The sequence below is a fragment of the Ahaetulla prasina genome, chromosome 2, assembly GCF_028640845.1.
Source record: "Ahaetulla prasina isolate Xishuangbanna chromosome 2, ASM2864084v1, whole genome shotgun sequence".
Taxonomy (NCBI): domain Eukaryota; kingdom Metazoa; phylum Chordata; class Lepidosauria; order Squamata; family Colubridae; genus Ahaetulla; species Ahaetulla prasina.
This window is the reverse complement of record NC_080540.1, coordinates 220,637,487-220,661,958: the sequence shown is the minus strand read 5'-3', so window position 1 is coordinate 220,661,958 and position 24,472 is coordinate 220,637,487. Positions and strand designations below refer to the sequence as shown.

General features: G+C 37.4%; 1 protein-coding gene across 2 annotated transcripts in view; it reads right to left on the bottom strand.

Annotated features, from left to right (window-relative positions):
- The window catches only part of BNC2 (basonuclin zinc finger protein 2), a 481,370-nt gene that overhangs the window by 345,297 nt on the left and 111,601 nt on the right, over window positions 1–24,472 (bottom strand). Inside the window, exon 1 of one of the 2 annotated variants that reach the window (XM_058170824.1) lies at window positions 9,218–9,277. The exons of the other annotated variant lie outside the window; for it this stretch is intronic. Within the exon in view, the coding sequence (XP_058026807.1) occupies window positions 9,218–9,262 (45 nt within the window). The 5' untranslated portion in view covers window positions 9,263–9,277. Of the gene's footprint in view, window positions 1–9,217; window positions 9,278–24,472 lie in introns of those variants that run through there. 2 annotated transcript variants of the gene reach the window in all.

The following is a 24,472-nucleotide window of genomic DNA, read 5'->3' as shown; positions in this document are numbered from 1 at the left end:
TGATGGGCATGGGAAATTGCAACTGATTATTTTTCTAATAGAAAACAGTCTAGCCATGCAGTTCTTCTGTACGTATCAAGGGACAGGTAATTTCATCTATCAAAAAAACAGGAAAAATGGGGCCCTACTTGTGATCTAGTTTTATGACATCCGAAAGCACCTTCATACATACTGTGGTCCTTCAAGCAACATTAGCACTGGAAATTTAGTAAGATTGATCTTGGAGTTCATGGTCTCTTATTGTCAACAGTACATTATAAAACCAATACTAAATACTTTATAAACAGGTCTCCCTACAGTGTATTAGAAGAGCAGAGCATATTTCATACTCTATAGTTTATAGTAGCCACACATCCATCAGACAATTAAATAATTTATCAGGGGCTTAAAAGTGCAATACAAGTCAATAAACTTTTGAATACTTACAAGCTGCTAGCTGTATCCAATTTACTAGACTTTTTAATTACTTGAACATTCACAATGAAAACTGCTATTTTGTCATTATATATATCAGGAGGGTGAATGAAATCATGAGAAAATAATTCGTTATAGGGCTTCGCATTTCAAATTAATTCTCTCTCTGCTATTTTAATGTGTTGATTTACTTACAAAACTGGGCACATACAAACTCATCTATGTTGGATGCTTCTGAGTTTTATACCTTTCAGTGGAATTGATACATAAACAGAATATAGTATTAATTATGGTTATTCACACAGATAGCCGGATGGTTAGACTGGATTTGGCATATTTGTCCACCTAGGATCAGGAGTAGGCAGATGTTATTGTCGTCATAGGATGTAAGCTCTCCCAAGTTGTGTTTTACAATTGGCTCATGGTGATTTTATCAATGCCAATGGTGTTCAAGTGGTGCTCCAGAAGTTATGGTATTGCACCCAAGAAGCCTATTACTATTGGTACTATTTTTGCTTTTTTTTGCCACAATGATTTACTTCTGTTTTCAGCACTTATATTTTGTGGTTTTCTTCCATTGTTTTTCTTCTATTTTGCTGTCTCCTGGTGTTGAGACTATCCACTATCTAGGTTTTTTGTCACTTAATTTGTTAACACTTAACAACTGATAGATTTAGGGTGTTATGTGGCAAGTGCTTTTTTAATTGAATTCTAAAGTCCAAGAGCACCTTAGCCTTTTCATTTTCTATTACTTTGTTTATGTTGTAGTCCCACCAGTTCTTGCTTGCAGGCAAATGGTATTTCTTGCAGATCTTCCAATGCATCATTGTTGCTATTTAGTCATGCTGTTTGTAGTCAGTTTGTGTGACCTTGCAGTAGCTAACTAGGTGGTCCCCTGTTTCCTTCAGCTTCTTTGTAGAGGCAGCATTTGCTTTCTATTGTTGCGTTCTCAATTCTGGCTTTGAATGCATTTGTTCCTAAGGCTTGGCCTTGTGCAGACAGAATTAGCCCCTCTGTCTCTTTCTTTAACTTTCCTGTTCTTGGCCATTGCCAGGTCTTGTCATCTGCTTTCCATGCTTTTTTTTTAAAAAAAAAAGTACTGGCCATGTAATATTTTGTCTTCCAATGTCTCTTTTCTTCTCTTCATTTGACTTTCTTCTAGGTTAGTTTGATCTCTCCAATACTTAGGAAGTCTTCGTGGTATATGAGCATCTATGTATCTTTTTCACTCTCCTTCAGATAGTCTTCCAATATTCTTTTCAACTGTCTGGTCTACAGTTGCCATCTATTTTGCTTGGTAAGTAAAGTCTGTCAACATCACTGCATGGATGAAGGGCATACCATATTTTTCAGACTATAAGATGTGCCGGACCATAAAATGTACCAAGGTTTAGAAAAGGAAAACAAGGAAAAAGTTTTTGGCCTCCGTGCATCCCATTTTCAGCGTCCTCAGGACCCAGAAGGACCCTGCAGGCCAAAAACAGGCCTGTTTTTTGGCCTCCCAAACCCTCTGTGATCCCATTTTCAGCCTCCCTAACACTGGGGAGGGCAAAAACGGGACTCACAGAGGCCTCTGGAGGCCAAAAACAGGCCTGTATTCGCTCTATAGACACGAACATTTCCACCCACTTTTTTGAGGGGGAGTGCGTCTTATAGTCCAAAAAATAGGGCAATTTATTATTGAGATTTTTTTTGCGAAGTCGTGTCCAACCCATCACAACCCCATGGACAAAGTTCCTCCAGGCCTTCCTGTCCTCTACCATCCTCTGGAATCCATTTAAAGCTCATGCCTATTGCTTCAGTGACTCCATCCAGCCACCTCATTCTCTGTCGTCCCTTTCTTCTTTTGCCCTCAATCTTTCCCAGCATTAGGCTCTTCTCCAGTGAGTCCTTCCTTCTCATTAGGTGGCCAAAATATTTCAGTTTCATCTTCAGGATCTGGATTGAGTTTTTTATGGTCTTACCATTCAGGGCTTTTCATTCTGTTTGAGTCCACTCTACTATTTCAACTGTGTATCTAATAACTGAATTGCTTATTTATATCCTTTTATTTGTGCCAAAAAAAAAATTCATGTGTTCATGTCTATGTCTATACTGTTTCCTTATATTTGTTGACAAATAAATAAATAAATAAATAAATAAATAAATAAATAACTGGGTATCGATAGCCTTGATGGTATTTCCTTTTGCTGAGCTTGGACTTCAAGATCTTGTTCACTCTCATTACAATATATTCACTTCTAACTTTCTTGACTTCAGACTTTCTTGATGCACAGATATTTGTAGTAACCATCTTCATTCAGATTGTTGATGTTATTTCCATAAGGCATCCTGATATTTTTCTCTATTTTTTCCCCCTATTCATAGTAAGGATGGCAAATTTGACCAGGCCAAACATCATTTTATGATCTTAAATTGTTTTAAATTTCGGCCATTTGTAATATGTTTGTTTTAATTTTGTTTTTAATGTGTATATTGTGGGTTTTTTAATATTTGGCTGTACACCGCCCTGAGTCCTTCGGGAGAAGGGCGGTATAAAAAATCTAATAAAATAAAATAAAATAATAAATAATAATTGCAATATCTTGGCTGTGTGTATGTATGTTGTGCATATCCGTAGACAGTGTTGAGCAGCGACTCCATTTCAGATGGTGTTTTTCTTTACAGCTTCAAATTGTCCCCATAAAGGAGGTAAAATATTCCGGCAGAAATTTTTTAATGTTTAATAGCCATGACCTGACTTGTTCAGTATTGTTGACAGAGGAATCAATGCAATGACAAACAGTAACAGTGACAGGGAGTCTCTTTGAAAGATTATTCTCTTGGTATTAACTTCTCCCAGTCTATTACTATTGACCAGCATCTGTGTCTTCCATTGTGCTTTTGATCTTTGCATAAAGCCTCTGATATTTCCAAAGACTCCTGTTACAGTATTTCTGGCATTTAATTATCCAATCATGAGGCAAGGATTCAAATATCTTTGTGTAATCAATTGAAGCTACATTCAAGCTGTAACATTCAATGCAATTCCTTCTGTAATTTTCCAAAATCATCTTATCAATTAGGAGCTGACACTTTTTCCCCCTGTTATACCGCTTTTAATCATTTGTTCAATCTGAACATTAATAAAGGTTCATAACAGAAAACTTCTAAGTTGGATCTAATTGGGGTGAGAAATACTTGTACCTCTTATGATATTTTTAATGAATGTTTTAGAAAGAGTGACAGTACTTAAGCCTGTATTGGCAAACCTATGGCATGCATGGCGGAAGTGGCATGCAGAGCCATTTTTCCGGGCACGCGAGCTGCCGCCAAGCTCATCTGATGCTGTGCATGCGCGCATGGCCCAGCTGGTGTTCAGGCCTCTGGTGCACATGCGCGCAATTCAAGGGACCCAGCTGGTCTCCGGAGCTCGTGAGATGACTGGCGTGCAGTGTATGCATGCACAGACAGCGTTTGCGCATGTGCATTGCACGCACAAAAGCTATGCGCATGCACAGATGGTGAGATTGTGCACGCAGCACACACTAGTGTGCATGCGCAAAAGCTGCATGCATGCGCAGATGGTGCGGTTGCATGTGCAGCACATGGGGACGAGCTGCACATTACTGTGGATGGCATGCGTGCACACGCAGCGCACGAAGCACATTCTTGTTTGGCACTTGGTAAGCAAAAGGTTCACCACCACTGACTTAGGCTGTTACAAGAGGTTGCATATGACATATATAAATAAGAATGAAAGACGTGGAAATTTGGCTCAACAAAATATTGCCTGACTACAATTACTATCCTTATATATTTCAAATTTCTTTTAAAATTTATCAAGATTTTGTTAGAAAACGAATAAATGAAAAATACAATGAAACTGGGAGTACACCGAATACACTAGGCCAGGGATCCCCAACTCTCGGGCCATGGCCCACTACTGGGCCTTGAGCTGTTTGGAACAGGGCCTCAGAAGTGGCTGGCAGGCGAGCATGTGCTCATGTACATCCCCACTTGCGTGAGGAGTAAGCATGTGTACACGTGCTCCATTTGCACAAATGGAGCATGCGTGCACATGGTGGCACTATGCATCGTACCAATACAGAATCATTTTCTGTTGTCTCAGATCATTACAGCTGAATGATAGCCTCTCTGTAAAGACATAACAGAAGAATGAGTGGAGAAATGCAAGGGCCCAGATGGAATGATGAATGGAGTTAGAATCAGTTTAGAAAGTAAGGTAGACTCTGCTTTACCATTAGGCAAAGTCAAGCAGTTACCATAGGCAGCAGAGGCTAGAGTATGAAGCATCAACAAATGCAAGAAGACAAAGCTGAGTGTAGCAGGTAGCTATTGTGTCCTATTAAACCCTTTTGTCTCTATGCAATATGTGCTAGAGAAGCCTCCATATCACCAAAATTAAAATATGATTTCAAAAGGCTACTATATAGAGAATGGGGAAAAGCATAATCTAGAACTTTTATTTCAGACTCTTTCCGTTGATGTCGGTAGCTTAAAAAATGGAAGCTGACAGCTGGCAAATGGTCAGGAATAGTTGGTTGCCTGGAATGCACTGAGTTGCATTGGTATGGCAGCTGACAGAATTGGTTAGAAAACAGGAAGAGTAGTGTGCATGATTATTTAACAGATTATAGATCATATTCATGATATTACAATTTGTCATGGATGTTATGCATGCGTATTGTAATAACTGTGCTATGTTAGTAAATTCTAAGAAGAGAGTGTACATCTTAGTGGTTCATAGATGAATAGGAAGTACAGAGACAACTTTATAAAAAAGATTCTGTGCATGCAATAGAAACAATTTAATAATTTTATTTAAGAATTGCTAAAGGGTATCAAGACATAATAATATAATGTGATCCAGTTACCCCACGGTTTCTAGGCCTCATAGGAGATCCTTACATATCTATAACATGGAGTTCACCGTTCATGGAAATAATAATTAAAATATCTTTTTTGCTGTAGTTGTACAGGTAGTCCTCGAGTTATGAATGTAATGGAGCCTGCCCATTCCATTCGTAAAACGAGGATTCGTGGGAGGAAATCTTGTACCTTGAATGGGATCACTCCCTCCTTTCGCCCACGCATTCACTAATCAAATGCAAGGTTCGTTAAGTGCACATGAGGTATTTCAGGATGGAAAGGCCATCGGTGGCCTAGTGATGGAACAGGCCACTTGTCTAAGACCACCCCAGGCCTCCCTGACCCATTGAAATATCTCATGCTCCCCACAATTGCTTCCCCTACCTACCCAACCTGTCACTTACCATTTGAAGATTCAGCAAGCAGTCTCCTCTCCAGCCTCTCAGCTATGTGCGCCCTTCCAACACTCCATTTAGACCTGTGCAGGTCTCGCCTGGCATGTTGCAGCCAAAATGGAGCTCTGGAGGGGCAGATATGCCTTTCTGACGCTCCGTTTGGGCCTCTGGAGGCCTTACCCAGCACGTTGCAGGCCAAAATGGAGCATCAGGGGGCAGCCACGGGCCTCCATTTTGACCAGAAAAGCGCACGACAAAGTTGCAGAGCCTCTGTGGTTGTTCGCAACTGCCATGGTGTTGCAAGATTTGTAGTTTTGGGACTTGTTTGTAAACACTAGGGGGTGCTTATTGCATAACTTTGAACGTTCACAAAGGGAATGCTTGTAACCCGGGGATTACCTGTACTATTTTTCTAAAATAAAATGTGTGTGTGTGTGTGTGATTTGAAAATAGGTTGCAAAGTATTTTGAAGGAAAAACTCTTTGTCAAGGAAGTTGCAGAGAATTAATAGGAATGTAATGATATATTTCTTTTCATATAGTTTTTCATTATAGAGCAGGAATGACAGAAACAAAATATTCCACAGTAGGCATAGCCAAGAATTCACTTGAGCTCAGAAAAAAAAACTTTTTATTTCGAATTGGTAACCATTGCCACCTAAGATATATCTTAAGTACTAACATATAGGATTGTGGGTACAATGGTTTCATATCCTAGCCACATTAATATGAGTAGCAAACATATGGAACCCACAATAGACCAAGCCTCTAACACATCTTCATGGGCTATTCCAAAATACATCTGTTGCCTGAGCCTACAACTAAACCACAGAAACTTTACGATTCTGAGAATGGAAATATAAAGTTGCCTGCACCACACACACACATACAAACGCACACATAACACCCACATATATCTGTGTGAAACAGAGCTAGGAGGGATATTATTTCTTTCAGAATTTTTTCCAGCTCCCTGAACAAGCATGCTTAGAGTAAAAGGATTTCGACTGTTGTATACAATATGTTAATTTCTCCTAACCAAGATTTAAGAGGCTGTATTTAGTCAATGCCATTCCTACATTTTTATTTCAGGGCAGGCTTTAAATTCTAAATTACCAGCACTGAGGGACTTAGGAATATTTGTGGACCTTTTAAAAAACTACTTCTGAAATGGAAAAGTTCTTACTGTTTACAAAGATGCAGCTCCACAGAAATAGTTGATCAAAAAACCTGCTAATTTTGCTCCAAGATTCTTTTTTTTTTCTCTCTCTCTGCCCATCCTATGGCAATTGTGTTATACTGAAGCCTCCAAAACTGTAGCTTTATTTTGTAAGACTAGTTAATTGTTCTAAAATATTTCCAATGAAATGAAAATGATATAATTTGCTATTTAAGCAATATCAATAAATGATAATATTAATGATATTTTAGTGTATATTTAATGCACCTCTCTGTATTTTACAAAGTAAAAAATATCTAATTATCACATCCTATACTTCATCCTAGAACTAGTACTACTGATAATGCAATAGTGTTAATTTCTTGCAACCCAGGAGACTGTAGATATTTGGCAGAGAGACCTTGTATAAAACCTGCTATTGGAAATTTGCCATATTTAAGCATGCACTCACTTGTTAAGCCCCAACACTCATCTAACCTTCCAAACTAATTTATTTGCTTAAAATAGTATCAATTGTTACATTAAATGTAGCACGGAGTCCTTCAAATTTGGTTCACGAGGTCTGCATCTTAAAAGATAAATCTCTAAATTGGTTAAATTTAATACAGAAGAGCCGCTTCAGCTATTCCAAGAAAATATTGAGATGCTAGTCATATTTAGCTAGCTGAAAAAGGAAAGGGTGCAGAACATGAGTGTCCCTCAGCTGTCCTCATCCTAATGTCCTGAAGCTTGGTTAGTCTACAGTTCCCATAATTTCCAGACAGAACACTTGGCAAACATAAAGTCAAAAAACATTTTTCTAGAATGTCTAAAGCAGGGGTCTCCAACCTTGACAACTTGAAGCCTGGGGGACTTCAACTGCCAGAATTCTCCAACCAGCAAATTCTGGGAGTTGAAGTCCCACAGGCTTCAAGTTGCCAAGGTTGGAGACCCCTGGTCTAAAGGAATCTTAGATTATAGGTGGATCACCTTTTGCCACCTTTTAACAAGTAAAACTCAATGGGGAAGCCAGATTCACTGTAACTGTGTTACTAACCTAACTGCAGTGAATCATTTAACAACTGTGGCAAGACAGGCCATAAAATGGGTAACATTCACTTAAATATCTCACTTAACAACAGAAATGTTGGGCTCAACTGTGGTCGTAAGTTAAGGACTACCAGTATAAAGCAGCATACCTTTTTCTCAAGACAATGTTGAAGTTAGCAATGTTATTACTGCCAGGGCAGCAACTCAAGTTGCTAGTTACTGGTGGGTTATACTCCTATATATTCTACAGCCTTGTTAATGATCACTGATTCTGTTTGCTGATCTTAGTCCAAGATCATCTTGGGAAGCCTAACAGTAACCCAGAGGTATCAAACTGACACTTCACAGGCTGGATGCGTCACGCACAGGCCACGCCCACCCCAGCTCAGTGAAGGGGAAAACGTCGCAAAGTATCATGTGACTGCAAAGTGATGCCGCAAGTTTAACACCCGTGCAGTAACCTGATGCAGGCATGATTTCATTTTCATCTATAGTATAGTATTTTCAGGTTTGGAGAAAAGTTTGGTTTGGAGAAATGTGGAATACTTTTTTTTCTTCCATAGCATTTTGTAATCATATTACTGAGCTGAATTAATATTTTTATTTCAAATAAGAACAAATGATTATTTTTCGCAGTACAATAACACTGCCCTTGGTTTACCTAAACAGGTGATTGTCTTATGAAACAAAAGCACAACACTGTACTTCAAGGTCCAAAATTGAGGAGGACATTATGCAACGGTTATGCAACGAACTGCACAAATGTCTGCTTGTGTTTTCAAAGGCAATTGGGATGGCTAGTATAAAAATAGTGTTTCAAAGTCACATTTTTGTACTGATTCCTTAAAACAACTTTGTCTGCAGACATTTCTTCACAACATACAGGAAATCACTGGGGTTGCATAATCCCTCTTACATATAACCTGCTAGATATTCACAAAATACACCGTACAGTTTTTTTGAGATATCTGGAGTCATGAAATTCCACTGCATCTGAAAACTTCAACCAAAGTCTACACAACATACAATCAAGGTGCACAGATCACATGTATATTTTATCGACAAAAGAGTGATTAAATGAAAGCAAGACATCAGAAGAGGCACCATAACTCAGAGGGCAGGGCATTATAGCAAACCCCCGTTTTCAATATCTAGATACGAAGATCCTAGGTGCAGAAGCAAAATTCAAAACGACACTATAGAGTCGTTGCTAATCAGGTAACATCAGTGGCAGCTATCTTGAGAAGCAAAGACAAGGAGATGGATAAATGCCATTTTGTTAACAACTTGCATCTTTCATTTCATTTCATTTACTCCGGTGCAAATACCTGATTATGATGATGCCCCTTATTGATTCTTCTTGCTTCTTTCATTCTTCCAGACCTAAAGATTGCTTCTTATGGGCACTTCTAAGGAAGATGTACTACAAGACCAAAAACCTATAGGAAACAGGTCCTTATGTCCTTTTCAGAGGATTGAAATCTTAAGCCGCGCATAAGCATGAACAAACTTCTTCATTTTACAACCGCAAAGAATATATTTTTAGCGAAGGTGGCCAGCTACCATGGGTGGGCTACTATAGTAAAATGCAAATAACAACATTTGCATGTATAAAGAAGTACTCAAAATGCAAAGTACTTTATTATCCCTTATCTCAGGCATCCTTTCAACTAGTCTGGTAAGAAAATAAATTATTATTCCCATGAGCAAATACAGTCAGATGCTAAGAGAAAATACTTACCGTCCTAGTGAGTTCTGGGCAGAAGCCAAGTTCCCAGACTCATAACCACCATTAATAGTTTTAAAAGACATAAAGGTACTGGAAAATATATCTCCCCTTCATTCTTTCATTTCATGAATAATCTGCTAATTACAGTATTAAATTCCTATGAGCAATACACGCATATATAATCATTAGGGCAATGGAAAAGTGTGCTTTGTAATGTATAGGATGAAAAGAACTTTTTGAATCTTTATAGCAGCCACTTTTTTTCCCAAGATGTGCAGTTATGCTGGGAGTTGCTCTTGGTTGTCTCCACATGTTTATATGTGAACAGATATTTTGTATTGCCATGGAAAACAAGGAATAATAAAAAGAATCAATAACCACTTTTTCTCATACCAGTGCAACAGGATGGTCACCTGCCATTGATCCCCAAAGGATCAAGAGGCCAAATTGCACTCTGCAACCAGTCCAGAATTGCCCATGTCTTGTCTAGACAAATTCTGATTGGTATTCTCAAAATTCACACATAAAGAGATCTACAATGTATTTTCTACAGCCAATTCTATTTATCTTGCGCATCGCTGTGTTGTAATGTAAAGTGGGCAATTAAAAACATTGTTAAGATTTTTGCCTTTATGTTCTAGGAGGGCTTTTATCATGCCCAGATCTGCTCCCAAAGGCAGCTAAGCCAACAAATGGCATCATGTTGTGATCAATTGAATGGATGGCTTACATCAAGGGTCTTCAAGCTTGACAGCTTCAAGATTTGTGGACTTCAACTCCCAGAATTCCTGAGCTAACCTGACTGGAGGAGGAATTCTGGAGTTGAAGTCCACAAGTCTTAAAGCTGTCAAGTTTTGAAGACCCCTGGCTTACATGTTTGCCTTGGTTATCATGATGCAAGTATTAAATTGTGTCTTTTGTACAACTTCAGGTTTTGAAACTGCTATACAGTAATTTATTATGGATACTATATTAGCCTCTCGTGCTTAAAATTCCAAATAAACATATTGTTAGAAATTAATTAGGGCACCAAGGCAGGAAAATTTGTTGTGAAGGTACAACCTCTGTCTGTATCCCAAGGACTTATTTTGATTGAGTAGAATAGGCCTTATGCGTGATCTTCATTTAAAGTTCACTTGTTCAGCAACAGTTCTGCTGATCAAGTGATAATTATGACTGGTCCTCAAAGTTCCAGCTGTCATAGCATCCTCACAGTCATGTGATCATGATTGCCAATGTACCCTCTGACTGTTCCACAAGGGAAGTTAATGGGCAAGATAGCCAGAAGTTGGAAATTACACAAAATCTTCACTTAATGATGGCAACTGCTAGAACTGCCTCGGCCAAGTGGTATAGACATATGACTTTGCACTTTATGATTGTGTGCCTTACCAATGCCAATTCTGGTCCCAATGACTATTACTAATTGAGGATTATTTGTATCTCCAAGTAATACAGTTGCAGTTATAAATTAAATACCAGATTGTGATATTAAAGAGTTCTTTTGGACACATTATTCAAAATCAAGACCTTGAAACTGGTGTGATGCCTTAATAAACCGCAACTGGATACAAGTTGAATAATAATACCCTTAACTTCAAGCTATAGGAGAAAAGAAATACAGTATCGGAAAGCCTTAGACACTGTCCTTGTAACTTTTTGTTAAAACTATTTTATGAACTTGTAATTTATATTAATTCATGATCAGATTTTAAAAAGCGAGGTCACAGTGGAAGCAAGATTTTAGCACAATTCTCAACTTCACAATGAATCTTTCAGCTAAAATAATTTCATCCAATATCTGCTTACTCAGAAACAAACAACATATGGATAAAAAATCAGCTTCCCGTTTGTTTCTTTTTTCAAAATGGATCAGGCAACCCTGAGGATTTATATGAAAAAAAATCAAGTGCAACTGATTTATCCAACACATAATTTACAATAATAAATAATCTAGGTAGGATTGTGATTCTCCTATTATTGATACAGCCACAAGTTCATATATGCTTAGTTAGACTGGTTAATTTTAGAATGTGCATTCTAAAATTAGTACTGTTGCTCCCATTATACAGAAGGACATCCAATTAGAAAGAGCAAATCTTTGATAACGATTGCTCATTTGTTTACTTTATCTACTTTTTAATTATTTTAAGTTTAGAATGAAATATCACCAGTTGCAAAGGATTTTGCACACTCAGATAAGCTGTTTCTATTTAATATCCCAGGGCCACACAACACATTCTCTCTCTGTCTCTTTCTCTTTTGTATACATTTAAGACTTCTTAAAATAAGGGGATTCACCTCTTATTTCATGCAAATTCAGGTATTTCATCTCTGACACCTTTTTGCTCTAGAGAAAACTGCTTCATAAGGGTGTGATTGAAAGGAGTTAAGTAGTAGTAGCAGATAAGTGGCAGGTGAGCATTTGAGGGTGTTTAATCCAAATCATTTTCCAAATGATTTCCCCGCGGTTTTATTCCTAACATGAAATTAACACCTGGGACTAAGAAGTTTGGGAAGAGATTTGCTGCACAGGAATTCTCAGCATAAAGCAAGAGCTGCAGTTGTGTATGGAATATATACTCCACAACTGTTGGATGTCACAACTGTTAGCACTGGCTTTTATTAAGAATATTTCTTTTCTTCTTGTTACTGATCCTGTTAACTAGAAAGAGGGAACCTCTTTTGCTAGCAGAGTATCTTTAAAATAAGGTAAAGGTAAAGGTAAAGGTTCCCCTCGCACATAAGTGCTAGTCGTTGCCGACTCTAGGGGGCGGTGCTCATCTCCGTTTCAAAGCCGAAGAGCCAGCGCTGTCCGAAGACGTCTCCGTGGTCATGTGGCTGGCATGGCTAAATGCCAAAGGCGCACGGAATGCTGTTACCTTCCCACCAAAGGTGGTCCCTATTTTTTCTACTTGCATTTTTACGTGCTTTCAAAACTGCTAGGTTGGCAGAAGCTGGGACAAATAACGGGAGCTCACCCCGTTACACGGCAGCACTAGGGATTCGAACCGCTAAGCTGCCAACCTTTCGATCGACAAGCTCAATATCCTAGCCCCTTACTAAGAACTTGGAAAACTTCATTTACATATAAAACAAGTCTAATACATTCAAAGTAACAGATGGAGGTTTTTTAAGCAAGTGTTTTGATATAAAAACAAAAGGAGTTTCAGGATAGGTTTGAGACGAAAGCAAGGTATATGAAACATATTTTGCACAGCAAAATATGGTTTCCTTCTGGTTATTAAGAAACTTGTATGCAGAATAGCTAATTAGGTGTGCACTCAGAGTGACCTTTGCCAATATGTTTTAAGGCACTGATGAAAAATTAATCCTTAATTATTCCCTGCTGTAATTATTCCCACACATGGCAAACTATGAACACCAAGTAAGTTTTTATCCCATGTGGCTGCTCAGATTCTAAAGTGATTTTTATATGTATGTGTGCGTATGTTTGTATGTATATCTGTAGGGATAGATCGCTAGATAGTTTTAATGGCAATTCAACAGATCCTGGTATAAATTCTATTTGCAATTTCAAAAAAAGTATGACACCTAACGATATAAATTACTATAAGAAATCATTAAATAATGATAAATCTCTACATTGTATAGTGAAAAATTTTAATAAAACATTGTTTTTGAGGTAATTTTTCTTTTTATAAATAATGAATTACAAACCTAACCATGGCAAGACAGTATGATCAGATTAGGAAAGTGTGCCATTCAATTTTCACAGAATTTCCCCCTTCACTGTTGGGGCAGCCATTTTGATTTCTTCCATGATTTTGCAATGTAACATCTTAGAACAGGGCTGTCAAACTCCTGGCACATGGGCCAGATGCGTCACATGTTGGCCACGCCCCCGCCCAGTTTAGAGAAGTGGGGAGAAGCCCTGATACGTCAAGTGACGCCGTCGTGACAACGTGAGTTTGACACCCCCTGCCTTAGAAGCAGTGTTTTATATTTTGATACCCATTTTATATGCTGTTTTTGTGAATTTTATGCATTCATGCTGTATTCTGTTACACCATAGAAAATAAATAAAATAAACCTTAGAAACATATTTACATACCGGTATGTAATACAAAAGTTCCTATTTTATACCTCAAGTTAAGTCAGGGTTTCAAATAAAGGAGGAAGAAGAGGCGCAGGGGAAAAAGAGAGATACAGAGGGAGGGAGGGAGGGAGAGATGGAGAGAGAAGGAGGGAGGGAGGGAGAGAGAACAGTATCAGTTTAAACCAGTGTTCTTGAGAAGTGCAGCTGATGGACATTTACAGTAATCCATTATTGCAGGAATCAGCTGAAGAGCTATTTGCTCATTCTAAAACTTCCCATGCCTTATTTAGCTCTTACAAGACTTCATTTATCAAAGTGCAGACACAGCGCTGATGTCGCATCCAATGGTGCATTGCTATAGTGGAGATGAGCTACGGTGAAGCGACAGGCACAGAAGTACCTTCCTCCTGTATGTGATTGCTTCCACAGCCTCTTGGGATAGGTAAATTATTAACTGACACTTTCACAACTGAAGTAGTGTCTAAGATAAACCCATTAAAACTGTTAGCCTACGGAATAGTCCCACGCTTACAGGGTTGCTAAATCTGCGTCACAGTCACCATTTGACTTCACTTTTTTGATACTGGTATAATCTTTATTGCATATTTTCTCCCTCTGACACAGTGCAAGTTCTGGGTTACAGATTTCAAATGGATGGAATAAATAGAGTTGCTCTGTTTTCTGTTTCTCCTGCTGCTTCCTGCCTCCCCCCCCATACACACGGAGGTCTGTAGAAAAAACTGCAGCTAGTAAGAAAAAAGGACTATTAACTGGAATGATAAGACCCATTTATCATGGTTACAAGCTCACTAACCACTTTGTTATCTGTTGGGATTTACTTTTACCCAATCTATTACAGACAGGGAATCTAGCAATCAAATAGGAAATATATATTTTTAAGTAATACGTTATATACCAAAAATTAAGCACAGAATTAATCCCATGATTTTTTTTATATGGTCGTTAAGATTAATCAATCATCTATCCATGAACTCTTGTAAAGTTTTCCTCATCGTTTGTCCTTTTAGCACAACCCACAGCAATCATCTTTATTTTGATAGAGTGAAAGTGAGAAAAATACTAAGGATACTTGCATTTTTAAAGCATTTCTGCTTTCATTGTTTGTTCCTGCCCAAACACCACATGCTTTTAAAACTGTTTTATATACTTAGCAGTGTTTCCAAAAATGCTGGAAGACTGAAAATTGTACTTTAGGATACATGTCCAGTGAATACAGGCACAGTTTTAGGAGACAGATGCACCATTAAAAATATCTCCATATCTAAGTTTTCTCTTCAACATGAATGAGTCATGCAAAATAAAATATTAAATTTATACAGATCTAGAACTACTTTGGGCTACAAAAATCTGGACAACCATAAAAGGTGGCAAAGATCCTTTTGCTCTCAACCACTGGTGTTCCAGAATTCTTTTTGTGCCTTGGATCTGATAACCTTTTTTTAAGTCAAGGCTAAGAAAACGCTACTGACTATCCTATCTGAAATCTGATACAGAATATAGGAAGTATCACAAATCACAACCTGTTCAGTAAGTGTACAAACAGTTCTCAACTTATGACCACAATTGAGAATATATGTTGTGGTTGTTAAGTGAATCTGGCTTCCCTCATTGACCTTGACTGTTGGAAGACCCACCCTAGGTAAGTTGCAAATGATGATCACATGATTTTGGAATATCACAACCATTGTAAATACATGCTGGTTACCAAGCACTCAATTTTGATCATCGGAGTATGCTGCAAGGGTTGCAACTCCAACGACTGGAGTTGGAGGTCACTTTTTTCAGTATGATGGGAACTTTGAACAATTGTTAAACAAATGGACATAAATCAAGGATTTCAACAGTTCAAAAAAACGTCATGGGAGTTTCCACAGCTAGTTTCAAAATGGTTGTCATGGATGGAAAGGAATGTAAATCATATGGCATCAATTTTCCCAAAGACGAACAAGTGAAATTCTCTCTACCTCCTCTCTTGTCTGTTCAGGACATGCCACAATTCCTGTATTACTTTGTCTTTTATCCATTCAGATGGGTGCACTACCAGAAAAACCCTCTCATCTGCAACCAGCTTCCATTTTTATTTTCTCAGAAAACTTTGGACCCCCACATATGGTCTGAAGGCATTCCTGGAGATAATTTATCAATTTGGATGGTTTTTTTTAAAGCGTGTCTTTTAATGTAATACAATGGGTAGACCAGATTGATCACTATGTTGGGGTTCGACAAAATTAGAATTATTTTAATGAATCTTTTAACTGTTGTTCATGGCCCAGAGCCACAAGGTTGAGATGGATAGCCACATAAATTTAAATAAATGCAGAAGACAGAAGCAGCCATTTATACCCACTTGTATAGGAATGCAAAAAGGTTCTCTTGGAAAAAGAGACACAGCATCCAAATTTGTCAGTCCCAAGAAAGTGTAAAATCCCAATATAAACTCAAAATCCTACTGTCAACGAGTCATATAGCAAATGTTACCTCCGATATTGATCGGAAGGCTCTGCTTATTATAGCTCATGGAAAGCTCAGTTTTATAAAAAATTGTGATTGCTAGGTTGATCTGTCCCCAACCTGGTCCTTCCAAGGGTTTTCCAATGGTAAACCATCATCACTATAAGTAAGCCATCCGCCTTGCTTTTAAGTCATTTTCTTCCATCTTTCCCAGAATTAAAGATTTCTCAAGAGAGTTAGGTCTTATAACCAAAATAGGATAATTTATGCCTGGTCATTTGTGCCTTTAGTGAGAACTCTGGGTTGACATATTGTAGGATTCATTTGTTTAATTGAAGGTAGTACAAGAAAGAAAATAATTCTTTTCTGGGTTGAGATATTGTAGGATTCATTTGTTTAATTGAAGGTAGTACAAGAAAGAAAATAATTCTTTTCTCACTATGTCACTTCAGATGGCTTTTACATTCAGTAATTTTCGTAAGTGCTCTCATCTTGTTATACACTATGCGAAAATAGACTCACATGCTTTTAAAACTGTTTTATATACTTAGCAGTGTTTCCAAAAATGCTGGAAGACTGAAAATTGTACTTTAGGATACATGTCCAGTGAGGACATGCACAGTTTTAGGAGACAGATGCACCATTAAAAATATCTCCATATCTAAGTTTTCTCTTCAACATGAATGAGTCATGCAAAATAAAATATTAAATTTATACAGATCTAGAACTACTTTGGGCTACAAAAATCTGGACAACCATAAAAGGTGGCAAAGATCTTTTTGCTCTCAACTACTGGTGTTCCAGAATTCTTTTTGTGCCTTGGATCTGATAACCTTTTTTTAAGTCAAGGCTAAGAAAACGCTACTGACTATCCTATCTGAAATCTGATACAGAATATAGGAAGTACCTGATTTTGCCTTTTATGTTGTGGTTGTTAAGTGAATCTGGCTTCCCTCATTGACCTTGACTGTTGGAAGACCCACCCTAGGTAAGTTGCAAATGATGATCACATGATTTTGGAATATCACAACCATTGTAAATACATGCTGGTTACCAAGCACTCAATTTTGATCATCGGAGTATGCTGCAAGGGTTGCAACTCCAACGACTGGAGTTGGAGGTCACTTTTTTCAGTATGATGGGAACTTTGAACAATTGTTAAACAAATGGACATAAATCAAGGATTTCAAAAGTTCAAAAAAACGTCATGGGAGTTTCCACAGCTAGTTTCAAAATGGCTGTCATGGATGGAAAGGAATGTAAATCATATGGCATCAATTTTCCCAAAGACGAACAAGTGAAATTCTCTCTACCTCCTCCTCTTGTCTGTTCAGGACATGCCACAATTCCTGTATTACTTTGTCTTTTATCCATTCAGATGGGTGCACTACCAGAAAAACCCTCTCATCTGCAACCGGCTTCCATTTTTATTTTCTCAGAAAACTTTGGACCCCCACATATGGTCTGAAGGCATTCCTGGAGATAATTTATCAATTTGGATGTGTTTTTTTTTAAAGCGTGTCTTTTAATGTAATACAATGGGTAGACCAGATTGGTCACTATGTTGGGGTTCGACAAAATTAGAATTATTTTAATGAATCTTTTAACTGTTGTTCATGGCCCAGAGCCACAAGGTTGAGATGGATAGCCACATAAATTTAAATAAATGCAGAAGACAGAAGCAGCCATTTATACCCACTTGTATAGGAATCCAAAAAGGTTCTCTTGGAAAAAGAGACACAGCATCCAAATTTGTCAGTCCCAAGAAAGTGTAAAATCCCAATATAAACTCAAAATCCTACTGTCAACGAATCATATAGCAAATGTTACCTCCGATATTGATCGGAAGGCTCTGCTTATTATAGCTCATGGAAAGCTCAGTTTTATAAAAAATTGTGATTGCTAGGTTGATCTGTCCCCAACCTGGTCCTTCCAAGGGTTTTCCAAGGGTAAACCATCATCACTATAAGTAAGCCATCCGCCTTGCTTTTAAGTCATTTTCTTCCATCTTTCCCAGAATTAAAGATTTCTCAAGAGAGTTAGGTCTTATAACCAAAATAGGATAATTTATGCCTGGTCATTTGTGCCTTTAGTGAGAACTCTGGGTTGACATATTGTAGGATTCATTTGTTTAATTGAAGGTAGTACAAGAAAGAAAATAATTTTTTTCTGGGTTGAGATATTGTAGGATTCATTTGTTTAATTGAAGGTAGTACAAGAAAGAAAATAATTCTTTTCTCACTATGTCACTTCAGATGGCTTTTACATTCAGTAATTTTCGTAAGTGCTCTCATCTTGTTATACACTATGCGAAAATAGACTCACATTCTCTATTGTTTTTGTTGGCATTTTTTCCTGCTTTGAACTATTTTCACAGAGATCAGCCATTTTTGTTAACATGGACTTGCCAGCTCTGATTTGGGCCACACCAGAAATCCACATCCCAACTCCACTTAATGCCATGAAATAACTTGGCTACTTACATCAACATGACACCAGAATTTATTGTCTGTCACAACCAGGGAGTTGGAAGGGATCTCACTGGTACCCATAATTTTTTTCTTTTATTTTTTATAAACCTCCATTCAAAGCAATTTTTTCCAGGCTAGTTTACAAGATGAGGATAAAAAAATCAAACTAAAACCAAAAGATAAAATCATTTTTAAAAACAGTTGCAGAATAACTGCACTATTTCCAACTTCTTCTTTTGGGAGAAGGCTATGGAGAGGATAATACTCATTACAGAAAATACTAGATGAATCAGATTGTCTAGGTCTGAATCTAGACAATCTGATTCATCTAGTATCTTCTGTAAATGAGTATTATCCTCTCCATAGCCTTCCATGCCCAGGAACAGACGTGCCCATTCCTGGGCATGTCTCAGAAACAGCATTGGCTATACTAGTGGATGACTTCAAAATCTTTTCAACACCCTCAAATCCTCTGTGAACTATGAGGAGTGTTGGGAATATGGCCAAGAGACGGCACACAGATGCAATCTTATCCAGGGTTCTGGCCACTGTCTGCTTCCAGGGTATGGCCAGAACTACAGAAACCTGAAACAGAGCTCCCAAGACATCTCCCAGTTCCCTCTGGAACCCAAGCTGGTCCATCAGTCACCCAGGATGAACCATTTAAATAGGTTCAGCCTCCCTGCACAGGGGGCAGCAGTAGAAAATCTCAACAACACCAGTGGTCTGACCATGACAGAGCAGATAATGGTATTATAATGATAGTCACCAGGTCACACCTTGCTCCAACAAGAAGATCATATCTGGAGTGTCTTCATTGTCCTAGGACAGGCCATGGATGACCTGGAATAGGCACAAAGTTCTTATGGTGACCATGAACTCCAAAGCCACTTCCAAGGCCAATCCCAAGGATGTCAGATTGAAGTCTCCAAGACCATAAATCTGGGGAACTCAACTGCCAGCAGTTCAGGCAGGGAGGCTGCTAAGCAATAGAGAGGCTGGTACTGAAGCACTCAACTGATCCCGTAAGCCGACTTCAAGAAGGGTGGCTCACATCTGGAAACTTGAGCAGACTGGCCCCTGAAGGCCACAAAAGATTTCTGAATGACAACTGATATACTCACTCTTCTGCCCTGAGGCTGGTGCCAAATCCTAAAACCAGCTGGAAACCTCTCTGAGGGGGAACATCCCCCCTCTGGTTTCAAATGGTACATGCCAGGTCAGTTTGTCCTCCCCAAAAAAATTCACAAATGAGAGGGGCCTTATTGTTGACTGGTTTGGCATTTATCAGCAGCTGCCAAAAGCCTGAGACTTTGAGGCTCTGTTGTCCGGGGTCTGGACATGAGTTTGGAGGGTTGGAACACAACACCAGCATGAAGAATCATGGGCATCTTCCCTTGTAATGGTCTGCCCTCTTGCTCTCCTTCCTACCTGTCACCACTTGAATTAGTTGCCCCCCCCCAACCTGGTGAGATGGACTTCAACCCCAGTCCTGACCTTCCTCCCTTCTGCACCAGTGTCCCTGCCATTCTATCAGTTATTACTCACATCAACCATTCAATGGATAATGGGAGGAGGAACACTCCCGCGGCTCTTTAGCTGTGGTTCTCAGCACCCCCTGGAGTCCATATCCTCCACAGCCCTCACAATCTCTCAAGATATCCCCCCCCCATCAGCTTGTCTCTTCTGCTGGTCAGCCAGGGACGGGAACACATTCTCACTCCCATCGTGCCTGCCTTATATCTGAGCAAGAAGGAGGGAAACATAGATTTATTTATTATTATGTTTATTATATTTAATTATATATGAATAATATTCATAATCATATTAATGACTATTGTCTAAAAACATCACTGGCTAATATGGGTTGATAATGAAAAGTTAACTTTTTAAGAAAGTATTTATAAAAATGTGTGTACACGTGTTGCTAGATTCCATATTAGGAACACATGATTTATTCAACTCTTTATACAGTATTATAAATATAAATGCTTTTGCATATATATATGGTTATGCATGATATTTATAATGAATTTAAATTTTAGTGTCTCCAAAAGACAAGAAAGATTTGCAAAGAATAGATTACTTACTAGAATTACTACCATGGTGTGTAAAATATTTTTACACATGGTGTGTAATTTATTGTTAATATGAATGCTTGATCTTTTTAATGGTACCAATTTAAAGCAAGCACTTACAGCTTGCAGTTCATGCATGAACAGCATATGTTGAGAAAATGTTAAACGTGCATCTTTATCATTATTAGAGTCCACAAACAATTATACTCCTGTCTACTAAGAAGAAATTCCATTTTATTCAGTTGGACTTACTTGCAAATAATTGTGTATAATATTGCAGTCAAACTATAAATCATTAAGACAAAAGCCTATTTATTCTATGTGTTTATTTTCTGGTATTTATTCTATTGGTTTTAAAATTTGCATTTGTAAACCTTAGATTTCATCATTCTGTTCCAACTGTGTGCTGAACACTTTCAAGGTTATGCCATTCTTAGCAAATAGCATCTGTAGCACATAAACCATACTTATATTCTGCAAGAATAGACAATAAACCAGTAATATAATATCTACTATTCTGAGATGATTAAAGTAAGGATTACGATCTGAGTCACAAATTGCTTAATACGATTTGCTAGATTTGGTTTAGCTGGTTATAATGAATTTAAGTGCAGTCATTTACAAAATGGAGTTGATGGCATTGTTTTTTTAATCCAACCAATTCTATAATAAATAATGATTAAGAACACTTAGTGCAATATGTGAACCTAGATGATTGTAACACTGAAATAATACAGCTTCTGCAAATATGTGGCCAATAATATCTTTCCCCAAAAGAATGGATGATAAATTAGAATTCCCTTCATAGAATAGGAATTTTTAAAAAGCATCAAGAATACTCCAAAAATTCCACATTTTAATTTTCTGGGGAAAGGAAAGGAACATGCCAAGGACAGTTACAGGAATAGTACAAAAGTCTTGACAGTCCCTTGTTCCAAGAGTTAATATATATATATATTTATATTAATATATAAAATATATATAATATCAACGCAAACATGAAATGAAAGTTAAATTTTAATTCAAAAATCTCTATGATCAATGGAAAATACCATAATCAGATTAGGACTTTGGCTTCACATATGTATTTTCTGGTGGAATCTGGAAGGAATCAGATGCTGTTTGACTACACTCTCATCATTCTTGAAATTACTATACTAGACTAATGAAAGTTTGATTCTAGCATCTCAAAGGCTACACCATCCTTATCCCTGGATTAAAAGTATGAAGAAACAGAGACTGGAATTCAAATCTCCCATCAATCTTGACTATTACAATCTTTGAAGGTGAAGTTCTTCTTGGGTTGTCACTGTCTTTTATCCTAAAGCATTTAATCAGATTGTTTTAGGTACTCTGAGCTCCTTGGGAAATGGGTAGGACAAAATGTAATAATAAATAAATTATCACCTGCCAGAAATTTAAAATATGATTTTCCAATAGAATCAGCACTTTTCAACTTTGCTATGAAGAGCAGAAGGATTAAAAGCACTTGTAATTGCATTGTCAGGAACTGAGCCCTTGGCTCAAGAGTCTTGTTACTGATGGAAAACAGCAGGCAAAGAACAGATTAAAGTGATAGCAGACTACAGTCACCAACTCTCTAGTGGAAAGTGAGGATTCAACAGTTGAAGAACATTAAAGCGTCTTTTCCTTTTTTTCAGGGAAATACATACGCTAATTTTTATGTGAACTGCAAAAGTTTCTAACTTATTCAGCAAATGTGAGGTTATAACAGTAAGGAGACCCAGAATCATAATTAATCTCAATGTAAATAAGAAAGACTAAACGTGCCATTCTTTTGCATAGAAATGGTTGTGCATTAATTACCTGACTTTTAAGATACCTTTTGGGTCAAATCTGGAAAAGCGACTTAAAAACTCCATATTTAAAAAAATGCTAATAATCGTAGGCTTTACATACAGTATTTATTTCTTAAATGGCGACTGGAATTGCTGAGGCACGAACATTTGCCATTGCATTTTACAACTGTGTTGTTTAGCAATGGCAGTTCCACTTCCAACTGCCATCATTAACCAAGCACTACCTGTAATGATATTAAAATATATTTTGAAATTTTCTTCCTTGGTACTGAATTTTGTTGTGCTGATCATCATGATAACAGTACAACTTCCACTTTCTACAAGTTTTCATTGAAACATGAAATCTTTTTTTTTGTCCTCCAGTGCCCTCTTGCAAAAGTTGTTATCTTGCAAGGTCAAGGCAGTGTGCTTTCTTTGTGGCAACCCCCACACTTTTAATAAGCACCCCCACCCCCCAAGATAAAAACTGAGGTTTCTGTCCTTGGGTTTTGGAAAGCTCTCATTTCTTTCTTTCTTTTATTTTCATTTATTAAAATAGTTTGCTACTCATCTTGCTGCAACTCTTAAACATGGCTTTAGACCCAAGCTTGATATTCATGTATTAAAGTATGTTTTGTTTGATTTGTGTTGTTTTAAAAATAGTTTTAATCTGGCTATCTATAAGGTTTTATATTTTATGACTATTATTTATTTTATATGCCACCCAGAGTCCATTGGAGTTGGGCAGATATAATAAATTTGAACAAACAAATAAATAAACAAAAAATAGGATCTATAGAATCTTTTTCAACTCATTTTTATATAAGTGACTTAAATCCTTGCTATAAATGGAATACTTGAGCAGGGCATGTTGTAAGCTGGTTGTTATATCTGTGCTAATGTCATGGTTTCGTTGAAGATTTAATAATTAAACTGCAAATACTGATTTCAACATATCACATGTCATGGTTTAAATAACAGTAGGACAGATACGTTGCTAAAAAACCAGCAAATTCTATATTGCATAACATGACAATTGTATAATATTTTACAGAAATGTTTTCCTGTTTTGGATAACAGTAACCAAGATTCAGTAGGTTCTTCTAAAATAGTTCTTATAATCCAGCAAGATCCTCTACCATATGTGGGCCAAGAGAATATATTTCACTCCTATAAAACTCCTTACTCTACTAAACAGATATTTTTGCTGGTTCTCACTAGATTATGCCTCATATTTTTGAGGAGAAAAAAATATTTAAAAAGACAGGAAAGAACCAGACAGGAAAGACTCTGAAAATAACTTCAGAGTTGAAGAAACAAATTCTAAAGACATTGTTTCAAGAATACTGACTAGCTCAAACAATATTATCAAAACATATCCAAAGCATGAGTTCCTAATCATCTCACAATACATTTTAACTAATTCCATGCAATGCCCTGTTAATTTGGAGTTGTAATACTTTAAGAGGGATTTAAATTACTGAACATTTTTTTCATTTCCTTTACTTTTTTTAACTATAGGTAAATTTGGTCACAACTTTAATGCTATTTTAATGTGTATTTTATTTCCTAGGCAATGGATCCTATTTATCTTTATAACAATCAATCAATATTCCTTTTAATTGAGGTTAATTTCTTTCAACTTTGCTTAACAACTCCTTCAGAAGCGCTGAGAATGAGAGGACTGATGCACCTGCCAGGGAGCTTTAAACATCCCATAAACTACGATGGTAACTAACACATGATAATCAGGCAGACCTGATGCTTCTCTAATAAGTATAGAGCACAAGGTGTTAGCATTTTTTAATTCAATGCAGAAATGAAATTCTTAAAACAAGCAGTAAAAGCAATGATAGGGAAGCCAAAATTATTTGGGTAAAGGGAGAAAGAAAAGCTATACTGGTTCTTACCATATGTTCAGAGTCAGTGATGGGATTCAAAAAAAGTTATTACTGGTCTTGTGGGCATGGCTTG